The sequence below is a fragment of the Schistocerca gregaria genome, chromosome 10 (genome assembly GCF_023897955.1).
Source record: "Schistocerca gregaria isolate iqSchGreg1 chromosome 10, iqSchGreg1.2, whole genome shotgun sequence".
Classification (NCBI taxonomy): domain Eukaryota; kingdom Metazoa; phylum Arthropoda; class Insecta; order Orthoptera; family Acrididae; genus Schistocerca; species Schistocerca gregaria.
Window position 1 is genome coordinate 104,113,295 of NC_064929.1, and position 23,965 is coordinate 104,137,259.

The 23,965-nt window shown below is 27.6% G+C and overlaps 1 protein-coding gene and 2 pseudogenes across 3 annotated transcripts in view; 1 reads left to right on the forward strand and 2 right to left on the reverse strand.

The window, feature by feature from the left end:
- Positions 1–3,653, forward strand: part of LOC126293205 (uncharacterized) — an 88,589-nt pseudogene extending 84,936 nt beyond the window's left edge.
- Positions 1–23,965, reverse strand: part of LOC126293624 (uncharacterized) — a 201,222-nt gene that overhangs the window by 159,963 nt on the left and 17,294 nt on the right. For 2 of the 3 annotated variants that reach the window (XR_007552322.1, XR_007552323.1), the window contains exon 2: positions 18,498–18,850. Coding sequence is in view for 1 of the 3 variants with exons in the window: in XM_049986905.1 (XP_049842862.1) it covers positions 18,556–18,850 (295 nt within the window). In the remaining 2 variants the exon portion in view is untranslated. Of the gene's footprint in view, positions 1–18,388; positions 18,851–23,965 lie in introns of those variants that run through there. The other variant, XM_049986905.1, reaches the window with a different exon arrangement.
- Positions 2,293–23,965, reverse strand: part of LOC126293627 (uncharacterized) — a 72,454-nt pseudogene continuing 50,781 nt past the window's right edge.

Genomic DNA, 23,965 nt, shown 5'->3' on the forward strand with positions numbered 1-23,965 from the left:
TTGGAGTATTGTAAAGTATAGTCCTAATAACACTGTGAAGAATAATCCTTGTAGTGCTTGAGTATGATTAGATTCCATTAAACTATGATGTGCTCATGTTACTGTTACTCCTGATGCTAAAAGAATAGCTGTATTAAGTAATGGAATTTGTATAGGGTTAAAGGGTTGAATTCCTATTGGAGGTCATAGTATTCCTAGTTCAATTGTTGGTGCTAATCTTCTTCTAAAGAATGCTCAAAAAAAGAAACGAAAAATAATACCTCTGATGCAATAAATAAAATTATTCCTCATCGTAATCCAATTGATACAAATCCTGTATGTAATCCTTGATATGTTCCTTCTCGTACTACATCTCGTCATCATTGAATTATGGTTAGTAGGGTAATTCCAAATACAATTATAAATAAGTTAATATTAAATAGGTGGAATCATTTTGCTAGTCCTGATACTAGGACTATTGCTCCAATTGCTCCTGTTAATGGTCAAGGTCTATAGTCTACTAAGTGGAATGGATGGTTTGAGTGAGTTGTTAACATAGGTTTAATATACTTCTCTAGAATATAGAGTTCTTAGAATTGAGAAAACATAGGCTTGACTTATTGCTATTGCTGATTCTAGAATTAATAGAAGTATTTGTCCAATAATTAGTAATGAGATTAAGTTTATTGCTATAGATGGCCCTGTGTTTCCTAATAAGGTTAATAATAAGTGTCCTGCAATTATATTTGCTGCTAACCGTACTGCTAATGTACCAGGTCGAATAACATTACTAATTGTTTCAATTAGTACTATAAATGATATTAATGCGGGCGGTGTACCTTGTGGTACAAGGTGTGTAAATATATGATTAGTATGGTTAATTCATCCAAATAATATAAATCTTAGTCATATAGGTAGGGCAATTGCAAATGTTAATGCTAAATGTCTTGTTCTAGTAAAAATATAAGGGAATAATCCTATGAAATTGTTAAATAATATTATAATAAGAATTGAGATGAAAATGAATGTTGTTCCATTAAATGATTTTGGTCCAAGTAGTGTTTTAAATTCATTATGTAAGGTTAAATTTAGTTTATTTCAGATAATGTTAATTTGTGATGGTGTAAGTCAAAATAGTGATGGGATTAATAATAGTCCTAGAAATGTTCTAGTTAAATTTAATGATAAATTAAAGATGTTAGTTGATGGGTCAAATGTTGAGAATAGATTTGTTATCATTTTCAATTTAAGTTTTTTATTTCAATTGTTCCTTTTTCTGCTCTTTTAATAAGGTTAGGTTTAAATGAGAAGAAGTTTATTTGATTAAACAAGATTAATGTAGCTGAAAATATAATGAATAGTGAGAATCATATAAGAGGGGATATTTGAGGGATTTGGATATAATTTCCCCATCTGAAGTAGTCGTTAATTTACTATTATTTGGTTTAAGAGACCATTACTTACTTTCAGTCATCTGATGAATTTCAAGGTGTACTAATTTTTTTAGTTACTTTAGATTGACACTCTAATGTTATTTATTTTAACTAACTCCTTAAATTATCTTAGATAATCACTTAATAAATAAATTTACTGAAGTTCTTTCAATTACAATTGGTATAAATCTGTGGTTTGCTCCACAGATTTCTGAGCATTGTCCAAAGAATAATCCAGGTCGATTTATTGTGAATGTTCCTTGATTTAACCGACCTGGCGTTGCATCAATTTTAACCCCTAATGCAGGAACTGCTCATGAGTGTAGAACATCTGATGCTCTTGTTAATACTCGTACTTCTTCATTTATTGGTAGGATTGTTCGGTTATCTACATCTAGCAGTCGAAATCCATCATTTTCTAGGTCTTGTTCTGGTGTTATATAAGTGTCAAATTCTACGTCTATGAAGTCTGAATATTCATATCTTCAATATCATAGTCGTCCAATGGTTTTAATTGTGATTATTGCATCTACTGAATCATCAAGTAAATATAATAGTCGTAATGATGGAAGGGCAATAAAAATTAATGTAATTGCTGGTAAAGCTGTTCAGATTGTTTCAATTAAATGTCCATGAAGTATATTACGGTTAGTATAGGCAATAAATAATATATAACTTAAGGCATAACCTACAATTACTGTAATTAATAATAATACGACCATAGTATGATCATGAAAGAATGATAATTGTTCCATTAATGGTGAAGCTCCATCTTGAAGAGATAAATTTGATCATGTTGCCATTAATAAATATTTTCTAATAAAAGGTCAAACCTTTATTTGTAGAGATTAAATCTACTGCACTAATCTGCCATATTAGAATCTAGAGATTAATGGTAATTCTGAGTAACTATGTTCTGCAGGAGGGTTATTTTGTAGTCATTCTGTTGATCTTCTTATGTTAGCTCTAAATATAATTGCTCGGTTTGTAAGCATTCTTTCTCATATAATTACAATGAATATAATGATTCCTACAATAGAAATTGTAGACCCAATTCTTGATACTACGTTTCATGATGTATATGCGTCTGGGTAGTCTGAGTATCGTCGAGGTATTCCTGCTAATCCTAGGAAGTGTTGAGGAAAGAATGTTAAGTTTACTCCAATGAATATAATTGTAAATTGGATTTTTAATCATGTATTATTTATAGTTAATCCTGTAAATAATGGATATCATTGAATGACACCTCCTATAATTGCAAATACTGCTCCTATAGATAATACATAATGAAAGTGGGCTACTACATAATATGTATCATGTAATACAATATCAAGTGATGAATTTGCTAATACTAATCCTGTTAATCCACCAATTGTAAATAGGAAAATAAATCCTAGAGCTCATAATAATGGTGGATTGAACTTGAATTTAGTTCCATATAATGTAGCTAATCATCTAAATACCTTAATTCCTGTAGGTACAGCAATAATTATTGTTGCTGATGTAAAATATGCTCGTGTGTCAACATCCATTCCCACTGTAAATATATGATGTGCTCATACAATAAATCCTATTAGTCCAATTGATAGTATAGCATAAATTATACCTAATGTTCCAAATGATTCAATTTTTCCTCTTTCTTGACATACAATATGTGAAATAATTCGGAACCCCGGAAGAATTAAAATATAAACTTCTGGGTGTCCAAAGGATCAAAATAGATGTTGATATAGAATTGGGTCACCCCCTCCTGCTGGGTCAAAGAATGATGTATTTAAATTTCGATCTGTTAATAATATAGTAATAGCTCCTGCTAAAACTGGAAGTGAAAGAAGGAGAAGTAATGCTGTAATAGCTACTGATCATACAAATAAAGGTGTTTGATCTAAAGTTATACTTTCTGATCGTATATTAATTGCTGTTGTAATGAAATTTACTGCACCAAGAATAGATGATACACCTGCTAAGTGTAGTGAAAAAATAGCTAGATCTACAGATGCACCCCCATGTGCAATAGCTCCAGCTAGAGGAGGGTAAACTGTTCATCCTGTACCAGCACCATTATCTACTATAGAAGATGTAAGAAGAACGGTTAGTGAAGGTGGTAGTAATCAAAAACTTATATTATTTATTCGTGGAAATGCTATATCTGGTGCACCAATTATTAGTGGAACAAGTCAATTACCAAATCCACCAATTATAATAGGTATTACTATAAAGAAAATTATTACGAATGTGTGAGCTGTAATAATAACATTATAAATCTGGTCATCCCCAATTAGAGATCCTGGTTGACCAAGTTCAGCACGAATAAGTATTCTTATTGATGTTCCTACTATTCCTGCTCATGCTCCAAATAGAAAATATAAAGTACCAATGTCCTTATGGTTTGTTGAGAATAATCATTTTTGCGGTAAGATGGCTGAATTTTAGGTGGTAGACTGTAAATCTACTTATGAGATGTTTTCTCTCTTATCATATTTAGGTCTTATATTCAATTATGATTCTAGACTGCAATTCTAGAGGTGTAAAATTTTACTAAGGCCTAAAAGATTATTCTTTTAATTATAACTTTGAAGGTTATTAGTTTGATTAACTTAAGTCCTTAGTATAATGAAATTAAGGTTGATGTTGAAATCAATCCTATTGTTGAAATTATTACTGTTATAGGAAGAATGATTCTTGATTTTTGGGACTTTATCTTTATAGATCACGAATTTCCTGTGTATGATATAATTAGAGCTGAGAATCTAATACGTATATAGTAGTAGAGTGTAATTGTAGTTAATACAACTATAATAGTTATAATAGTTGTTATATTGTTTCTATTAACGATTGTATTACAATTCATTTTGGTAAGAATCCAAGGAATGGTGGTAGTCCACCTAAAGATAATAAAGATAAGAATATTATGAATTTAATTTCGGTTTTTATATTTCTGGCTGAATAAATTTGATTTATGAAAAATAAATTTATTTGCTTTTTACGTTTTAAAAATAAAGGTTTGACCTTTTATTAGAAAATATTTATTAATGGCAACATGATCAAATTTATCACTTCAAGATGGAGCTTCACCATTAATGGAACATTTATCATTCTTTCATGATCATACTATGGTCGTATTATTATTAATTACAGTAATTGTAGGTTATGCCTTAAGTTATATATTATTTATTGCCTATACTAACCGTAATATAATTCATGGACATTTAATTGAAACAATCTGAACAGCTTTACCAGCAATTACATTAATTTTTATTGCCCTTCCATCATTACGACTATTATATTTACTTGATGATTCAGTAGATGCAATAATCACAATTAAAACCATTGGCCGACAATGATATTGAAGATATGAATATTCAGACTTCATAGACGTAGAATTTGACACTTATATAACACCAGAACAAGACCTAGAAAATGATGGATTTCGACTGCTAGATGTAGATAACCGAACAATCCTACCAATAAATACAGAAGTACGAGTATTAACAAGAGCATCAGATGTTCTACACTCATGAGCAGTTCCTGCATTAGGGGTTAGTTAAAATAAATGCAACGCCAGGTCGGTTAAACCAAGGAACATTCACAATAAATCGATCTGGATTATTCTTTGGACAATGCTCAGAAATCTGTGGAGCAAACCACAGATTTATACCAATTGTAATTGAAAGAACTTCAGTAAATTTATTTATTAAGTGATTATCTAAGATAATTTAAGGAGTTAGTTAAAATAAATAACATTAGAGTGTCAATCTAAAGTAACTAAAAAAATTAGTACACCTTGAAATTCATCAGATGACTGAAAGTAAGTAATGGTCTCTTAAACCAAATAATAGTAAATTAACGACTACTTCTGATGGGGAAATTATATCCAAATCCCTCAAATATCCCCTCTTATATGATTCTCACTATTCATTATATTTTCAGCTACATTAATCTTGTTTCATCAAATAAACTTCTTCTCATTTAAACCTAACCTTATTAAAAGAGCAGGAAAAGGAACAATTGAAATAAAAAACTTAAATTGAAAATGATAACAAATCTATTCTCAACATTTGATCCATTAACTAACATCTTTAATTTATCATTAAATTGAACTAGAACATTTCTAGGACTATTATTAATCCCATCACTATTGTGACTTACAGCATCACGAATTAACATTATCTGAGATAAACTAAATTTAACCTTACATAATGAATTTAAAACACTACTTGGACCAAAATCATTTAATGGAACAACATTCATTTTCATCTCAATTCTTATTATAATATTATTTAACAATTTCATAGGATTATTCCCTTATATTTTTACTAGAACAAGACATTTAGCATTAACATTTGCAATTGCCCTACCTATATGACTAAGATTTATATTATTTGGATGAATTAACCATACTAATCATATATTTACACACCTTGTACCACAAGGTACACCGCCCGCATTAATACCATTTATAGTTCTAATTGAAACAATTAGTAATGTTATTCGACCAGGTACATTAGCAGTACGGTTAGCAGCAAATATAATTGCAGGACACTTATTATTAACCTTATTAGGAAACACAGGACCATCTATAGCAATAAACTTAATCTCATTACTAATTATTGGACAAATACTTCTATTAATTCTAGAATCAGCAGTAGCAATAATTCAAGCCTATGTTTTCTCAATTCTAAGAACTCTATATTCTAGAGAAGTATATTAAACCTATGTTAACAACTCACTCAAACCACCCATTCCACTTAGTAGACTATAGACCTTGACCATTAACAGGAGCAATTGGAGCAATAGTCCTAGTATCAGGACTAGCAAAATGATTCCACCTATTTAATATTAACTTATTTATAATTGTATTTGGAATTACCCTACTAACCATAATTCAATGATGACGAGATGTAGTACGAGAAGGAACATATCAAGGATTACATACAGGATTTGTATCAATTGGATTATGATGAGGAATAATTTTATTTATTGCATCAGAGGTATTATTTTTCGTTTCTTTTTTTTGAGCATTCTTTAGAAGAAGATTAGCACCAACAATTGAACTAGGAATACTATGACCTCCAATAGGAATTCAACCCTTTAACCCTATACAAATTCCATTACTTAATACAGCTATTCTTTTAGCATCAGGAGTAACAGTAACATGAGCACATCATAGTTTAATGGAATCTAATCATACTCAAGCACTACAAGGATTATTCTTCACAGTGTTATTAGGACTATACTTTACAATATTCCAAGCATATGAATATTGAGAAGCACCTTTTACCATTGCAGATGCAGTTTATGGGTCAACATTCTTTGTTGCAACAGGATTCCATGGTTTACACGTAATTATTGGAACAATCTTTTTATTAACATGTCTACTTCGATACTCAATAAATCAATTCTCACCAAGACACCACTTTGGATTTGAAGCAGCAGCATGATACTGACACTTCGTAGACGTAGTATGATTATTCTTATATATCGCTATTTATTGATGAGGTAGATAATTGTTTTTCTAGTATAAATAGTACATTTGACTTCCAATCAGAAAGCTTGATATAAATCAAGAAAAACAATTCTAATTCTATCCACAAGAGTTTTCATTAGATTTATTATTCCAATAATTGTTATAATCCTGGCAACAACACTATCAAAAATATTATTTAATGATCGAGAAAAAAGATCACCATTTGAATGTGGGTTTGATCCAAAAAGATCAGCACGAATACCATTCTCACTACGATTCTTCCTAATCGCAGTTATCTTTTTAATTTTTGATGTAGAAATTGCACTAATTATACCAATTGTAATTATTTTTAAAATATCAGACATTATAATCTGAACAGTATCAACAATATTTTTTATTCTAGTTCTACTAGGTGGACTATACCATGAATGAAATCAATTAGCATTACAATGAGCAGAATAAAGGGTTGTAGTTAAACATAACATTTGGGTTGCATTCAAAAAGTATTGATAATATCAATCAACCTTAAATAGAATAAGAAGCGAAATATTGCAGTCAGTTTCGACCTGGAAGATTGGTATATACTACCCTTATACTTATTAATTGAAGCCAAAAAGAGGCGTATTACTGTTAATAATATAATTGAACTATAATAGTTCCAATTAAGGAAATGTAAAGCCAATATGAAAGCTGCTAACTTTTTAATTTAGCGGTTAACTCCGTTAACATTTCTAAAATTTATATAGTTTAAATAAAACATTACATTTTCACTGTAAAAATAATATATCTATATTTATAAATACCTAAAAGTAAAAATACTTCCTTAACATCTTCAGTGTCACGCTCTAATTATAAGCTATTTAAGTAAACGAAAAATAATATTACCAAAATAAATATTCAAAAAATAAAAGTTAAAAGATAAATCTTGAAATTAGAATCATATCAACCTTGAATATAACCAATTAAATAAATAAATAATCTATATAAACCTTGACCACCAAGTAATTCACCCCAACCATAATCAAATGACTTAGATGAATAATAACCTATTTTTAAAGGAATATATCTAATAAACTTAGTTGAAAGAAAAGGTATAAATCATATAGAACCAGCAAATCTGACAAAAGAAAGTATACTTAAAGAAAATAAATTATGAGAAAAATCAAAATTAGAAATAAGATAACCTAAATAAGCACCTGAAATAACAACTGTAATAGTTAAAAACTTTAAATAATAAGGTAAAGCAATCACATGAGGAATAGGAAAAATTAATCAAGATAAAAGACTACCACCAAAAACAGCAACAAACAATAGACCAATTATTCCAAATGAAATATAATAACCCTTATCATCAAAAGAAAATCTAGAATAAAAATTATTATCACCAGATATTGAATAATAAAACAAAGGAAAAGAATAAGAAGCAGTTAAACCAGTAGAAAAAAAATAAAGAAAAAAAATTAAACAATTAATTCATCTTAAACAAACCATCTCAAGAATTAAATCCTTTGAATAAAATCCCGCTAAAAAAGGTATTCCACACAAAGATAAACTAGAAACATTAAAACAAACTGAAGTTAAAGGTATGAAATTAACAATTGATCCTATAAAACGAATATCCTGAGAATCCTTCAAATTATGAATTATTGAACCTGCACATATAAATAATAATGCCTTAAATAAAGCATGAGCCAATAAATGAAAAAATGCAAGCTTTGGAAAACCCATAGCCAAAATTCTTATTATTAAACCAAGTTGTCTTAAAGTAGAAAGAGCAATAATCTTCTTCAAATCAAATTCAAAATTAGCGCCCAATCCAGCCATAAATATAGTTATACATCCAATTAAAAATAAAAATCAACCACAATTATAAGTATCTAATATTGGTCTAAAACGAATTAATAAATTAACACCAGCAGTAACAAGAGTAGAAGAATGAACTAAAGCAGAAACAGGAGTAGGAGCTGCTATAGCAGCAGGAAGTCATGAAGAGAAAGGAATCTGAGCTCTCTTAGTTATAGCTGCTAAAACAATTAATATAGTAATGAGCTTTATTTCAAATGAATTATAAATAAAATCATAATAATAAATATAATTTCAACCACCAAAATATAACAATCATGCAATAGAAATTAAAATAGCAACATCACCAATACGATTAGAAAGTGCAGTTAATATACCAGCACTATAAGATTTTACATTTTGATAATAAATAACTAAACAATAAGAAACTAAACCTAAACCATCTCAACCTAATAAAATTCTAATTAAATTAGGACTAATAATTAAAACACCTATAGAAAGAATAAATATTAAAACAATAATAATAAAACGATTTATATTCATTTCACCAGATATATAATCCTCTCTTTAATAAATAACCAAAGAAGAAATATATATAACAAAAGAGATAAAAATAAGAGATATTCAATCCAAAATTAAAGTTATAACAACTATAGAACCATTTAAATTGAAAAGCTCTCACTCAACAAAAACTCTATAATCAATTATTAAATAATAAATACCTAAAATAAAAATTATAGTTCTCGAAAAAAACAAAGAAAAAAACTCAAAGAACAAATAGAAAATAAATTCACGGCCTAAGATGAAAAACTTCATATCATTGATTCCACAAAACAATATTTTTAATTAAAATACTTAAGCAAACTATCAAAGAAATATTCACCCTTTAAACAGAGAATATTTAAAGGCAATCAATGTAAAAGTAAAAGATGATATTCACGAAAATAACCAAGAGAACAAGTATAAACACCAGAATAATAATTTCCATGCTGAGAATAAGAATATATATACAAAGTATAAACAGCTCTAAAAAAAGATAAAAAAATCAAAGCAAAGAATATAAAAGAAGATCAAGATATCATTCTATTTAATAATCTAATTTCACCTACCAAATTTAAAGAAGGAGGAGCAGCCATATTTGATGATCTTAAAAGAAATCATCATAAAGCCATTCTTGGCATCAAATTAATTATACCCTTGTTAATTAATAATCTTCGTCTACCTAAACGTTCATAAATAATATTAGATAAAAAAAATAAACCAGAAGAACATAAACCATGACCAACCATTAGAGAAAGTGAACCTACACAACCTCATCAATTCATAGTCATCAATCCACCAATAACCATTCTTATATGAGCAACATAAGAATATGCAATTAAAGACTTTAAATCAACCTGACGAAAACAAATAAATCTTACAATAACACCCCCAGATAAACCCAAAGATAATCAAAAATAATTAAACTTTAAACCCAAATAAGAAATAACCTTTATAACACGAAAAATACCATAACCACCTAACTTTAATAAAACACCAGCAAGAATCATTCTACCTGAAATAGGGGCCTCTACATGAGCCTTAGGAAGTCATAAATGAACCAAAAACATAGGTATCTTAACTAAAAAAGCCAAAATAATAAATACATAAAACATAAAATAATAAGAACCAAAATCAACTAATAAAGGAAAATATAAAGTATTAGAAAAATCATAAACCTCAAATAAAACTAATAATAAAGGTAATCTAGCAACCAAAGTATAAAAAATTAAATAAACACCAGCCTGCAAACGCTCAGGTTGATAACCCCAACCCAAAATTAAAAGTAAAGTAGGAACTAATCTAGATTCAAAAAAAATATAAAAAGAAAGAAGACTTAATGTAGCAAATGAACAGTAAAGCATAATTATTAAAATCAAAACCATAAAAACAAAAAAATTAGAATGATATGAACTTAAATAAACTGAACCTCTAGCAGTGATTATTAAAGAACAAATCCAAAAACTAAGCAAAATTAAACTAAAAGAAAAATAATCAATACCAAAATAATATCTAATTATATTCAAATCAGCATATGAATAAACACAAATTATAAACACAAAACTCGACAGCAACATTAAAGAATGAACCAACCATCAACAATTATTTAATAAACAAAAAGGGATCAAAAAAATAGTTATAAATAAATACTTTAACATAAAGATAAACCAAAAGAATTAAAAAAATCATTACCATGAGAACGAATTATTGAAACTAAAATAGAAAGACCTAAAGCACCCTCACAAACAAAAAACTAAAAAAATAACAGTAAAAAAATAATCATAATCAAACTCAATAAGAAAAACAATAACTAATATAAATAGAGAAAGAACAACAATATTCTAATCTCAAAAGAACCGTTAATAAATGTTTACGTTTAGAAGAAATAACATAAACACCAGCAAAATAAATCAATAAAGAAGTAAAAATAGAGAATATAAACATTAGTTTTAATAGTTTAAAAAAAACGCCGGTCTTGTAAACCGGAAATAAGTCCAGCACCCACTTTTAAAACTTCAGAGGTGGAAAAGCTTCCATCATCGGTCCCCAAAACCGATATTTTAAATAAACTAACCCCTGAAATGATCAAAATAATAATTATATCATTATCAAATGTAATAAATATTAATTTTATTAAATTAAGACACCCAATATCAATAATGCTTTTTATTATCCTTCAAACCTTCCTAGTTGGATTAATAACAGGAACAATAATAGAAAGATATTGATTATCATATATTTTATTTTTAACATTTCTTGGTGGTATACTAGTATTATTTATTTACATTACAAGAATTGCATCAAACGAAATATTTCAGCCTAAATCAATTACTATATTTATTACATTAATAATGTGAGTATTTATCATATCAATATTAATTATTCTAGATATATCTATATTTATAGACTTTTTCAAAAACACCGAAACTATAAATATTGATAATTCAATCAATTATCAAGAAATAACAATATCTTTAGAAAAATTATATAACAGACCAACATTCATTATTACAATAATAATAATAATTTATTTATTTTTAGCACTATTAGCAGTTGTTAAAATCACTAATATTAATCAGGGACCTATTCGTAAAATAAAATAATTACTAATGAATAAACCCTTACAATTAAGACATCCTTTAATTATAATTATTAATAACTCTTTAATTGACTTACCTGCCCCAACAAATATTTCATTTTGATTAAATTTTGGATCCCTATTAGGGTTATGTTTGGTAATTCAAATCATAACTGGACTATTTTTAGCTATACATTATACATCAAATATTGAAATAGCATTCAGTAGTGTAGTACACATCTGCCGAGACGTAAATAATGATTGAATTATCCGAACCTTACATGCAAATGGAGCATCTATATTTTTTATTTGTATTTACTTACATGTAGGACGGGGAATTTACTACGGATCTTATATATATATATACATACCTGAATAATTGGTACAGTGATTTTATTTTTAGTTATAGCAACTGCATTTATAGGATATGTCTTACCCTGAGGCCAAATATCTTTTTGAGGTGCAACAGTAATTACTAATTTATTATCAGCAATCCCATACTTAGGAACAGATTTAGTCCAATGAGTATGAGGAGGATTTGCTGTTGATAATGCAACATTAAATCGATTCTTCACATTCCATTTTGTATTACCATTTATTATTGCTGCTATAACAGCAATTCATTTATTTTTTCTTCACCTAACAGGATCTAATAATCCTCTTGGACTAAATGGAGATATTGAAAAAATTCCATTCCATCCATACTTTACCTTTAAGGATTCTATTACATTTGTAATAATAACATCATTATTAATTATACTATGTTTAATCAATCCTTACCTATTAGGAGATCCAGATAACTTTGTACCTGCCAACCCATTAGTAACACCAGTTCACATTCAACCAGAGTGATATTTCCTATTTGCATATGCAATTCTACGATCTATCCCTAATAAATTAGGAGGTGTTATTGCATTATTTTTATCAATTAGAATCTTAATAATTTTACCATTTTATAATAAAACACCATTCCGAGGCAATCTATTTTACCCTATTAATCAAATTTTATTTTGAATTATAGTAGTTGTTGTATGCTTACTAACGTGAATTGGTAAACGACCTGTTGAAGAACCTTATATTATAACAGGTCAAATCTTAACAATTATCTACTTTACATATTTCTTAATTAATGTCCATGTCGCAAACGCATGAGATAAATTAATTAAGGAATAAAGTTAATTAGCTTAGGAAAAGCATATGTTTTGAAAACATAAAATTAGAAGTTTAACTCTTCTATTAACTTTTCTCAAAAAATTTCACTAAACAAATGAGATAAATAAAATCTTTAAACCAACAAAGAAAATAAAAAAATTCAAAGATAAAGGTAAAAAACTTTTTCAAGCTAAGTACATTAATTTATCATAACGAAACCGTGGTAATGTTCCACGAACCCAAATAAAACCAAAAGATATAATAGCAAGCTTAATAAAAAATATAAAAGAATAAAAATCACCACCTAAAAAAATTAAAGCCAATAATATTCTTATGAAGACAATTCTAGTATATTCAGCTAAAAAAATTAAAGTAAAACCACCCGCACCATACTCAATATTAAATCCTGAAACTAACTCAGATTCCCCTTCAGCAAAATCAAAAGGAGTACAATTAGTTTCAGCTAAACAAGAAGCAAAACAAGCTAAAGCTAAAGGAAAAGAAATAATAATAAATCAACAATAAAGCTGATAGTTTATAAAATCAAACATATTAAAACTACCAATTAAAATAATTAAAGACAATTAAATTAAAGCTAAACTAACTTCATAAGAATTTGTTTGAGCAACAGAACGAAGAGAACCTAATAATGAATAATTTGAATTAGAAGATCAACCAGCAATTATAACAGTATAAACACCTAATGTAGTACAACATAAAAAAATAAAAATCCATAAGAAAAAGAACACATATAAGTTAAATAAGGAAAAATTACTCAAACGGCTAAAGAAATCATTAAATTAAAAACAGGGGAAAAATAATAAAGTAGGTAATTAGATATAATAGGAATTGGCTGCTCCTTACAAATTAACTTAATAGCATCTCTAAATGGCTGAGGAATTCCAACGAAACCTACCTTATTTGGACCCTTTCGAATCTGAATATAACCTAAAACCTTAAAAAGGCAACACTAATTAACACACAAATAACCAAGAAAAGAAAATTCAAAATAAATATTAATAAATCATAAAGTATCAATACTATTTGTAGAAAAAAATCTACATAAATGAATTCTAAATTCAACACATTAATCTGTCAAAATAGTAAATAAATTAATATTAATCAATATAACAAAAAATATTTTAACCATATGGTCCTTTCGTACTAATATGGATTAATAATCTTAGGATAGAAACCGACCTGGCTCACGCCGGTCTGAACTCAGATCATGTAAGAATTTTAAGGTCGAACAGACCTAATAATTGGGCTCCTGCACCCTAAATTTTTCTTAATCCAACATCGAGGTCGCAATCTGCTTTGTCGATATGAGCTCTCAAAAACAATTACGCTGTTATCCCTAAGGTAACTTAATCTTATGATCATAAATTATGGATCAAAATAACAAACATAAATAAATGATATAATAATGAAGAGTTTATCTATTCTTCATGTCACCCCAACAAAACATCATCATTAAATATAGAAAGACAAACAAAAAACTATATAAAAGTAAAATGTCAAGCTCTATAGGGTCTTCTCGTCCTAAAGAAGAATTTAAGCCTTTTGACTCAAAAGTTAAATTCAAAAATTTATTAAGAGACAGTTGATTTCTCGTCAAGCCATTCATTCCAGCCACTAATTAAGAGACTAATGATTATGCTACCTTTGCACGGTCAAAATACCGCGGCTCTTTAAAAATACGCTCAGTGAGCAGGCCAGACCTCAAAGTATAAACAAGAGGAAATCAATTTTGCCTAGTTCCTTATAATAAGTTCACAAGGTAAAAATTTCATACAAATAAATATACTAATTCTGTCATTATTACAAAAATTTTAAAATTAAATTAATAATCTTAATAAATAACCAAAAATATATATAAAATCAAAATAAAAAATAATGAACTAAAACGTAATCTTAAAGATAGCTGGTTTAAAGCATACTATTATATTTCTATAAAGTAAATTATAGGTTATTAACTTCAAAGCTTATCCCTTAAAGAATAAATAAGTTAATATTTTTACTTAAAAAATTAAATAATTAAATTTTTTCTTAAGAAACTAGATATCTTGGGAAACGATTAACATCTCATTTCTATAAATAATTACTAATAATTATGATACATTAACTATAAATTATTTATAAATCAACCCAAATCGAGACAAGTAAAATAAATACTAAAATTTTGATAAATCCTGATACGAAAGGTACAATAAATAAAATCTACTTAAAAAAATTTAAAATAATATTTCATAAAACACTTACATTACCAATACACTATAATTTAAAAAATCAATTCTATAAAATATACTAAGACAAAAATACAATAAAATTATTTATATTACATAATTAAATAAACAAAAAATAAATATAATAAAATAAATAATCAAGATATCCTGATTTGCACAGAAAAATTTTCAGTGTAAATGAAACACTTTACTAATAAGTTATATCTTCAAACTCTTCCTAGATACACTTTCCAGTACATCTACTATGTTACGACTTATCTCATCTAAATTGAAGCTACTTTAAAATAGAATAGAATAATCAATAATGAGAGCGACGGGCGATGTGTACACATCTCAGAGCCAATATCAGTTAAATTAAATAAATTAAATTACTATCAAATCCACCTTCATTATCAGTATTTCACTATCAAATCCGTTATAAACAAAAATCTATTGTAACCCACCTCCTCTTAACTATAAGCTGCACCTTGACCTGAAATATTTTATAATTATAAATCTTGAGAATTATAACTCTAAAAAGATTCTCTGAAAACGGAGATATACAAACAAATAAATTAAGTAGAGTAAATCGTGTATTATCAATCATGGGGTAGGTTCCTCTGAATGGAATGAGATACCGCCAAATTCTTTGGGTTTAAAGACCTTAACTAATAGTACCCTGGTAAATATAATTAACATTTAAAATAATAGGGTATCTAATAATAGTTTATTACTTAAATTTCACCTATTCATAAAAAGGGCCACAAATAAATTTTAACATTTCACCTTACAAATTTATATTTCAACCCTAATAGTATAAACAACTGTTTTAACCAATAATATTCACTTGTATCAATAGTATAACCACGGCTGCTGGCACGAATTATGCCGATACTAAATCAATTGCTAAATCCAAAATCACTTGATAATTAAATCAAATTACTGCAAAAAGAACATTTAGTCTAACAAAACTTACATATAATACAAAGAAAAAGTGAATAAACAAGCAAGAATAAAACTTTTAAAAATAAAAAATAAGAAATTTTTAAATTTATTAAATCAGGAAAAAATAAAAGATTCAAATATTTAAAGAAAAAAAAGAAAAAAACCACAAACATTAACAAAAAAAAAGAAACGCTCCCCTGTATGACCACAACAACTTCTCTATTATATATAATTAAAGATTAATATGGAACATGTATAGCAATAAATGTATTATATTCTTTCTTATTTAATCTTTCTTTCCACTAATAAATAAAGAAAGATTAAATAATATAATAAATATATTTTATACAATTATGTAATTTAATATAATATGTTATTAATATGAATTCTTTTTTTATATTAAGTTAACTTATATATATATTAGTTAAATAATCTAATTATAGATAACTTATGTTAATTATATTATTATAATTAATATAATTATTTATATTATTATAATATTTTATATTTAAAATTTATAATATTATTTTTATATCCAATTATAATAATATTAAATATTAAATTACATATTATTATATATATTATATTATAATAACTTATTTTAAGCTAAAAACATTAGTAGCTATTATCCTAGGTAAATGAATGTATTATAATAATCAATTAATAATATTAAGAAGAACTTATAATCTTTTAATTTTAATTAAATGTAATATATTAATATTAATTATTTATTATATATATACATAAAAAAAATAAAAGGAGCTGGATAAATTAATTCTAATTAAACAAAATAATACATAAAAGAATTTCAAAAAATACTTTCGATTTATATATTAAATAAATGAAGTGCCTGATTAAAGGGTTACCTTGATAGGGTAAATAAAGTAAATAAAATTACCTTCATTAAAATTACATAAGATAGAATTAAACTACCTCCCTTAGTATCAAAAACTAACGTGCATCATACACCTTAATGTAAAAAGGTAAGCTATACAAGCTAATGGGTTCATACCCCATTTATAGAGGTATCAATCCTCTCCTTTTTAATGACCAACAACTCTACAAAACTTTTCTTCCTATCAACATTAATGATAGGAACGATCCTGTCCATTTCATCAAATTCCTGATTTGGGGTTTGAACAGGACTTGAGATCAACTTACTTTCATTTATTCCGCTCCTAACAAGAAATAAAAATATCATAATAAACGAATCATCAATTAAATATTTTATTGTCCAAGCAATAGCATCGACAATATTATTATTTTCAATTTTAATGATTCAAATAAAATATCCCATGGGATGGGAAACAGAATTTATCCCATCAATAATAATTAGATCTAGACTATTATTAAAGATTGGAGCTGCACCTTTCCATTTCTGGTTTCCAGAAGTTGTAGGAGCATCAAGATGAAATAGTTGTTTAACATGAATAACATGACAAAAAATCGCCCCAATAATGGTCTTATCCTATTGTATTCAATTAAGAACTTTTATTTGAACAATTATTATCTTAAGAATTATTATTGGGGCAATAGGAGGTTTAAATCAAACATCCTTACGACAACTTTTAGCATATTCATCAATCAGACATCTAGGTTGAATAATTAGATCATTAACAGTCAGAGAAAACATCTGAGAAGTATACTTCATTATTTACTCACTATTAAGATTACTTATAGTTTTATTATTTAAGCAAATAAATTTATTTTTCATAAATCAAATTTATTCAGCCAGAAATATAAAAACCGAAATTAAATTCATAATATTCTTATCTTTATTATCTTTAGGTGGACTACCACCATTCCTTGGATTCTTACCAAAATGAATTGTAATACAATCGTTAATAGAAAACAATATAACAACTATTATAACTATTATAGTTGTATTAACTACAATTACACTCTACTACTATATACGTATTAGATTCTCAGCTCTAATTATATCATACACAGAAAATTCGTGATCTATAAAGATAAAGTCCCAAAAATCAAGAATCATTCTTCCTATAACAGTAATAATTTCAGCAATAGGATTGATTTCAACATCAACCTTAATTTCATTATACTAAGGACTTAAGTTAATCAAACTAATAACCTTCAAAGTTATAATTAAAAGAATAATCTTTTAGGCTTTAGTAAAATTTTACACCTCTAGAATTGCAGTCTAGAATCATAATTGAATATAAGACCTAAATATGATAAGACAGAAAACATCTCATAAGTAGATTTACAGTCTACCACCTAAAATTCAGCCATCTTACCGCAAAAATGATTATTCTCAACAATCCATAAGGACATTGGTACTTTATATTTTCTATTTGGAGCATGAGCAGGAATAGTAGGAACATCAATAAGAATACTTATTCGTGCTGAACTTGGTCAACCCGGATCTCTAATTGGGGATGACCAGATTTATAATGTTATTATTACAGCTCACGCATTCGTAATAATTTTCTTTATTGTAATACCTATTATAATAGGTGGATTTGGTAATTGACTTGTTCCACTAATAATTGGTGCACCAGATATAGCATTTCCACGAATAAATAATATAAGTTTTTGATTACTACCACCTTCACTAACCCTTCTTCTTACATCTTCTATAGTAGATAATGGTGCTGGTACAGGATGAACAGTATACCCTCCTCTAGCAGGAGCTATTGCACACGGGGGTGCATCTGTAGATCTAGCTATTTTTTCACTACACTTAGCAGGTGTATCATCTATTCTTGGTGCAGTAAATTTCATTACAACAGCAATTAATATACGATCAGAAAGTATAACTTTAGATCAAACACCTTTATTTGTATGATCAGTAGCTACTAGAGCATTACTTCTCCTTCTTTCACTTCCAGTTTTAGCAGGATTAGCTACATTATATGGAACTAAATTCAAGTTCAATCCACCATTATTATGAGCTCTAGGATTTATTTTCCTATTTACAGTTGGTGGATTAACAGGATTAGTATTAGCAAATTCATCACTTGATATTGTATTACATGATACATATTATGTAGTAGCCCACTTTCATTATGTATTATCTATAGGAGCAGTATTTGCAATTATAGGAGGTGTCATTCAATGATATCCACTATTTACAGGATTAACTATAAATAATACATGATTAAAAATCCAATTTACAATTATATTCATTGGAGTAAACTTAACATTCTTTCCTCAACACTTCCTAGGATTAGCAGGAATACCTCGACGATACTCAGACTACCCAGACGCATATACATCATGAAACGTAGTATCAAGAATTGGGTCTACAATTTCTATTGTAGGAATCATTATATTCATTGTAATTATATGAGAAAGAATGGTTACAAACCGAGCAATTATATTTGGAGCTAACATAAGAAGATCAACAGAATGACTACAAAATAACCCTCCTGCAGAACATAGTTACTCAGAATTACCATTAATCTCTAGATTCTAATATGGCAGATTAGTGCAGTAGATTTAAGCTCTACAAATAAAGGTTTGACCTTTTATTAGAAAATATTTATTAATGGCAACATGATCAAATTTATCTCTTCAAGATGGAGCTTCACCATTAATGGAACAATTATCATTCTTTCATGATCATACTATGGTCGTATTATTATTAATTACAGTAATTGTAGGTTATGCCTTAAGTTATATATTATTTATTGCCTATACTAACCGTACTATACTTCATGGACATTTAATTGAAACAATCTGAACAGCTTTACCAGCAATTACATTAATTTTTATTGCCCTTCCATCATTACGACTATTATATTTACTTGATGATTCAGTAGATGCAATAATCACAATTAAAACCATTGGACGACAATGATATTGAAGATATGAATATTCAGACTTCATAGACGTAGAATTTGACATTTATATAACACCAGAACAAGACCTAGAAAATGATGGATTTCGACTGCTAGATGTAGATAACCGAACAATCCTACCAATAAATGAAGAAGTACGAGTATTAACAAGAGCATCAGATGTTCTACACTCATGAGCAGTTCCTGCATTAGGGGTTAAAATTGATGCAACGCCAGGTCGGTTAAATCAAGGAACATTCACAATAAATCGACCTGGATTATTCTTTGGACAATGCTCAGAAATCTGTGGAGCAAACCACAGATTTATACCAATTGTAATTGAAAGAACTTCAGTAAATGTATTTATTAAGTGATTATCTAAGATAATTTAAGGAGTTAGTTAAAATAAATAACATTAGAGTGTCAATCTAAAGTAACTAAAAAAATTAGTACACCTTGAAATTCATCAGATGACTGAAAGTAAGTAATGGTCTCTTAAACCACATAATAGTAAATTAACGACTACTTCTGATGGGGAAATTATATCCAAATCCCTCAAATATCCCCTCTTATATGATTCTCACTATTCATTATATTTTCAGCTACATTAATCTTGTTTAATCAAATAAACTTCTTCTCATTTAAACCTAACCTTATTAAAAGAGCAGAAAAAGGAACAATTGAAATAAAAAACTTAAATTGAAAATGATAACAAATCTATTCTCAACATTTGACCCATCAACTAACATCTTTAATTTATCATTAAATTGAACTAGAACATTTCTAGGACTATTATTAATCCCATCACTATTTTGACTTACACCATCACGAATTAACATTATCTGAAATAAACTAAATTTAACCTTACATAATGAATTTAAAACACTACTTGGACCAAAATCATTTAATGGAACAACATTCATTTTCATCTCAATTCTTATTATAATATTATTTAACAATTTCATAGGATTATTCCCTTATATTTTTACTAGAACAAGACATTTAGCATTAACATTTGCAGTTGCCCTACCTATATGACTAAGATTTATATTATTTGGATGAATTAACCATACTAATCATATATTTACACACCTTGTACCACAAGGTACACCGCCCGCATTAATATCATTTATAGTACTAATTGAAACAATTAGTAATGTTATTCGACCTGGTACATTAGCAGTACGGTTAGCAGCAAATATAATTGCAGGACACTTATTATTAACCTTATTAGGAAACACAGGACCATCTATAGCAATAAACTTAATCTCATTACTAATTATTGGACAAATACTACTATTAATTCTAGAATCAGCAGTAGCAATAACTCCAGCCTATGTTTTCTCAATTCTAAGAACTCTATATTCTAGAGAAGTATATTAAACCTATGTTAACAACTCACTCAAACCACCCATTCCACTTAGTAGATTATAGACCTTGACCATTAACAGGAGCAATTGGAGCAAAAGTCCTAGTATCAGGACTAGCAAAATGATTCCACCTATTTAATATTAACTTATTTATAATTGGATTTGGAATTACCCTACTAACCATAATTCAATGATGACGAGATGTAGTACGAGAAGGAACATATCAAGGATTACATACAGGATTTGTATCAATTGGATTACGATGAGGAATAATTCTATTTATTGCATCAGAGGTATTATTTTTCGTTTCTTTTTTTGAGCATTCTTTAGAAGAAGATTAGCACCAACAATTGAACTAGGAATACTATGACCTCCAATAGGATTTCAACCCTTTAACCCTATACAAATTCCATTACTTAATACAGCTATTCTTTTAGCATCAGGAGTAACAGTAACATGAGCACATCATAGTTTAATGGAATCTAATCATACTCAAGCACTACAAGGATTATTCTTCACAGTGTTATTAGGACTATACTTTACAATACTCCAAGCATATGAATATTGAGAAGCACCTTTTACCATTGCAGATGCAGTTTATGGGTCAACATTCTTTGTTGCAACAGGATTCCATGGTTTACACGTAATTATTGGAACAATCTTTTCATCAACATGTCTACTTCGACACTCAATAAATCAATTCTCACCAAGACACCACTTTGGATTTGAAGCAGCAGCATGATACTGACACTTCGTAGACGTAGTATGATTATTCTTATATATCTCTATTTATTGATGAGGTAGATAATTGTTTTTCTAGTATAAATAGTACATTTGACTTCCAATCAGAAAGATTGATATAAATCAAGAAAAACAATTCTAATTCTATCCACAAGAGTTTTCATTAGATTTATTATTCCAATAATTGTTATAATCCTGGCAACAACACTATCAAAAAAATTAATTAATGATCGAGAAAAAAGATCACCATTTGAATGTGGGTTTGATCCAAAAAGATCAGCACGAATACCATTCTCACTACGATTCTTCCAAATCGCAGTAATCTTTTTAATTTTTGATGTAGAAATTGCACTAATTCTACCAATTGTAATTATTTTTAAAACATCAGACATTATAATCTGAACAGTATCAACAATATTTTTTATTCTAGTTCTACTAGGTGGACTATACCATGAATGAAATCAAGGAGCATTACAATGAGCAGAATAAAGGGTTGTAGTTAAACATAACATTTGGGTTGCATTCAAAAAGTATTGATAATATCAATCAACCTTAAATAGAATAAGAAGCGAAATATTGCAGTCAGTTTCGACCTGGAAGATTGGTATATACTACCCTTATTCTTATTAATTGAAGCCAAAAAGAGACGTATTACTGTTAATAATATAATTGAACTATAATAGTTCCAATTAAGGAAATGTAAAGCCAATATGAAAGCTGCTAACTTTTTATATTAGCGGTTAAACTCCGTTAACATTTCTAAAATTTATATAGTTTAAATAAAACATTACATTTTCACTGTAAAAATAATATATCTATATTTATAAATACCTAAAAGTAAAAATACTTCCTTAACATCTTCAGTGTCACGCTCTAATTATAAGCTATTTAAGTAAACGAAAAATAATATTACCAAAATAAATATTCAAAAAATAAAAGTTAAAAGATAAATCTTGAAATTAGAATCATATCAACCTTGAATATAACCAATTAAATAAATAAATAATCTATATAAACCTTGACCACCAAGTAATTCACCCCAACCATAATCAAATGACTTAGATGAATAATAACCTATTTTTAAAGGAATATATCTAATAAACTTAGTTGAAAGAAAAGGTATAAATCAAATAGAACCAGCAAATCTGACAAAAGAAAGTATACTTAAAGAAAATAAATTATGAGCAAAATCAAAATTAGAAATAAGATAACCTAAATAAGCACCTAAAATAACAACTGTAATAGTTAAAAACTTTAAATCATAAGGTAAAGCAATCACATGAGGAATAGGAAAAATTAATAAAGATAAAAGACTACCACCAAAAACAGCAACAAACAATAGACCAGTTATTCCAAATGAAATATAATAACCCTTATCATCAAAAGAAAATCTAGAATAAAAATTATTATCACCATATATTGAATAATAAAACAAACGAAAAGAATAAGAAGCCGTTAAACCAGTAGAAAAAAAAATAAAGAAAAAAAATTAAACAATTAATTCATCTTAAACAAACCATCTCAAGAATTAAATCCTTTGAATAAAATCCCGCTAAAAAAGGTATTCCACACAAAGATAAACTAGAAACATTAAAACAAACTGAAGTTAAAGGTATGAAATTAACAATTGATCCTATAAAACGAATATCCTGAGAATCCTTCAAATTATGAATTATTGAACCTGCACATATAAATAATAATGCCTTAAATAAAGCATGAGCCAATAAATGAAAAAATGCAAGATTTGGATAACCCATAGCCAAAATTCTTATTATTAAACCAAGTTGTCTTAAAGTAGAAAGAGCAATAATCTTCTTCAAATCAAATTCAAAATTAGCGCCCAATCCAGCCATAAATATAGTTATACATCCAATTAAAAGTAAAAATCAACCACAATTATAAGTATCTAATATTGGTCTAAAACGA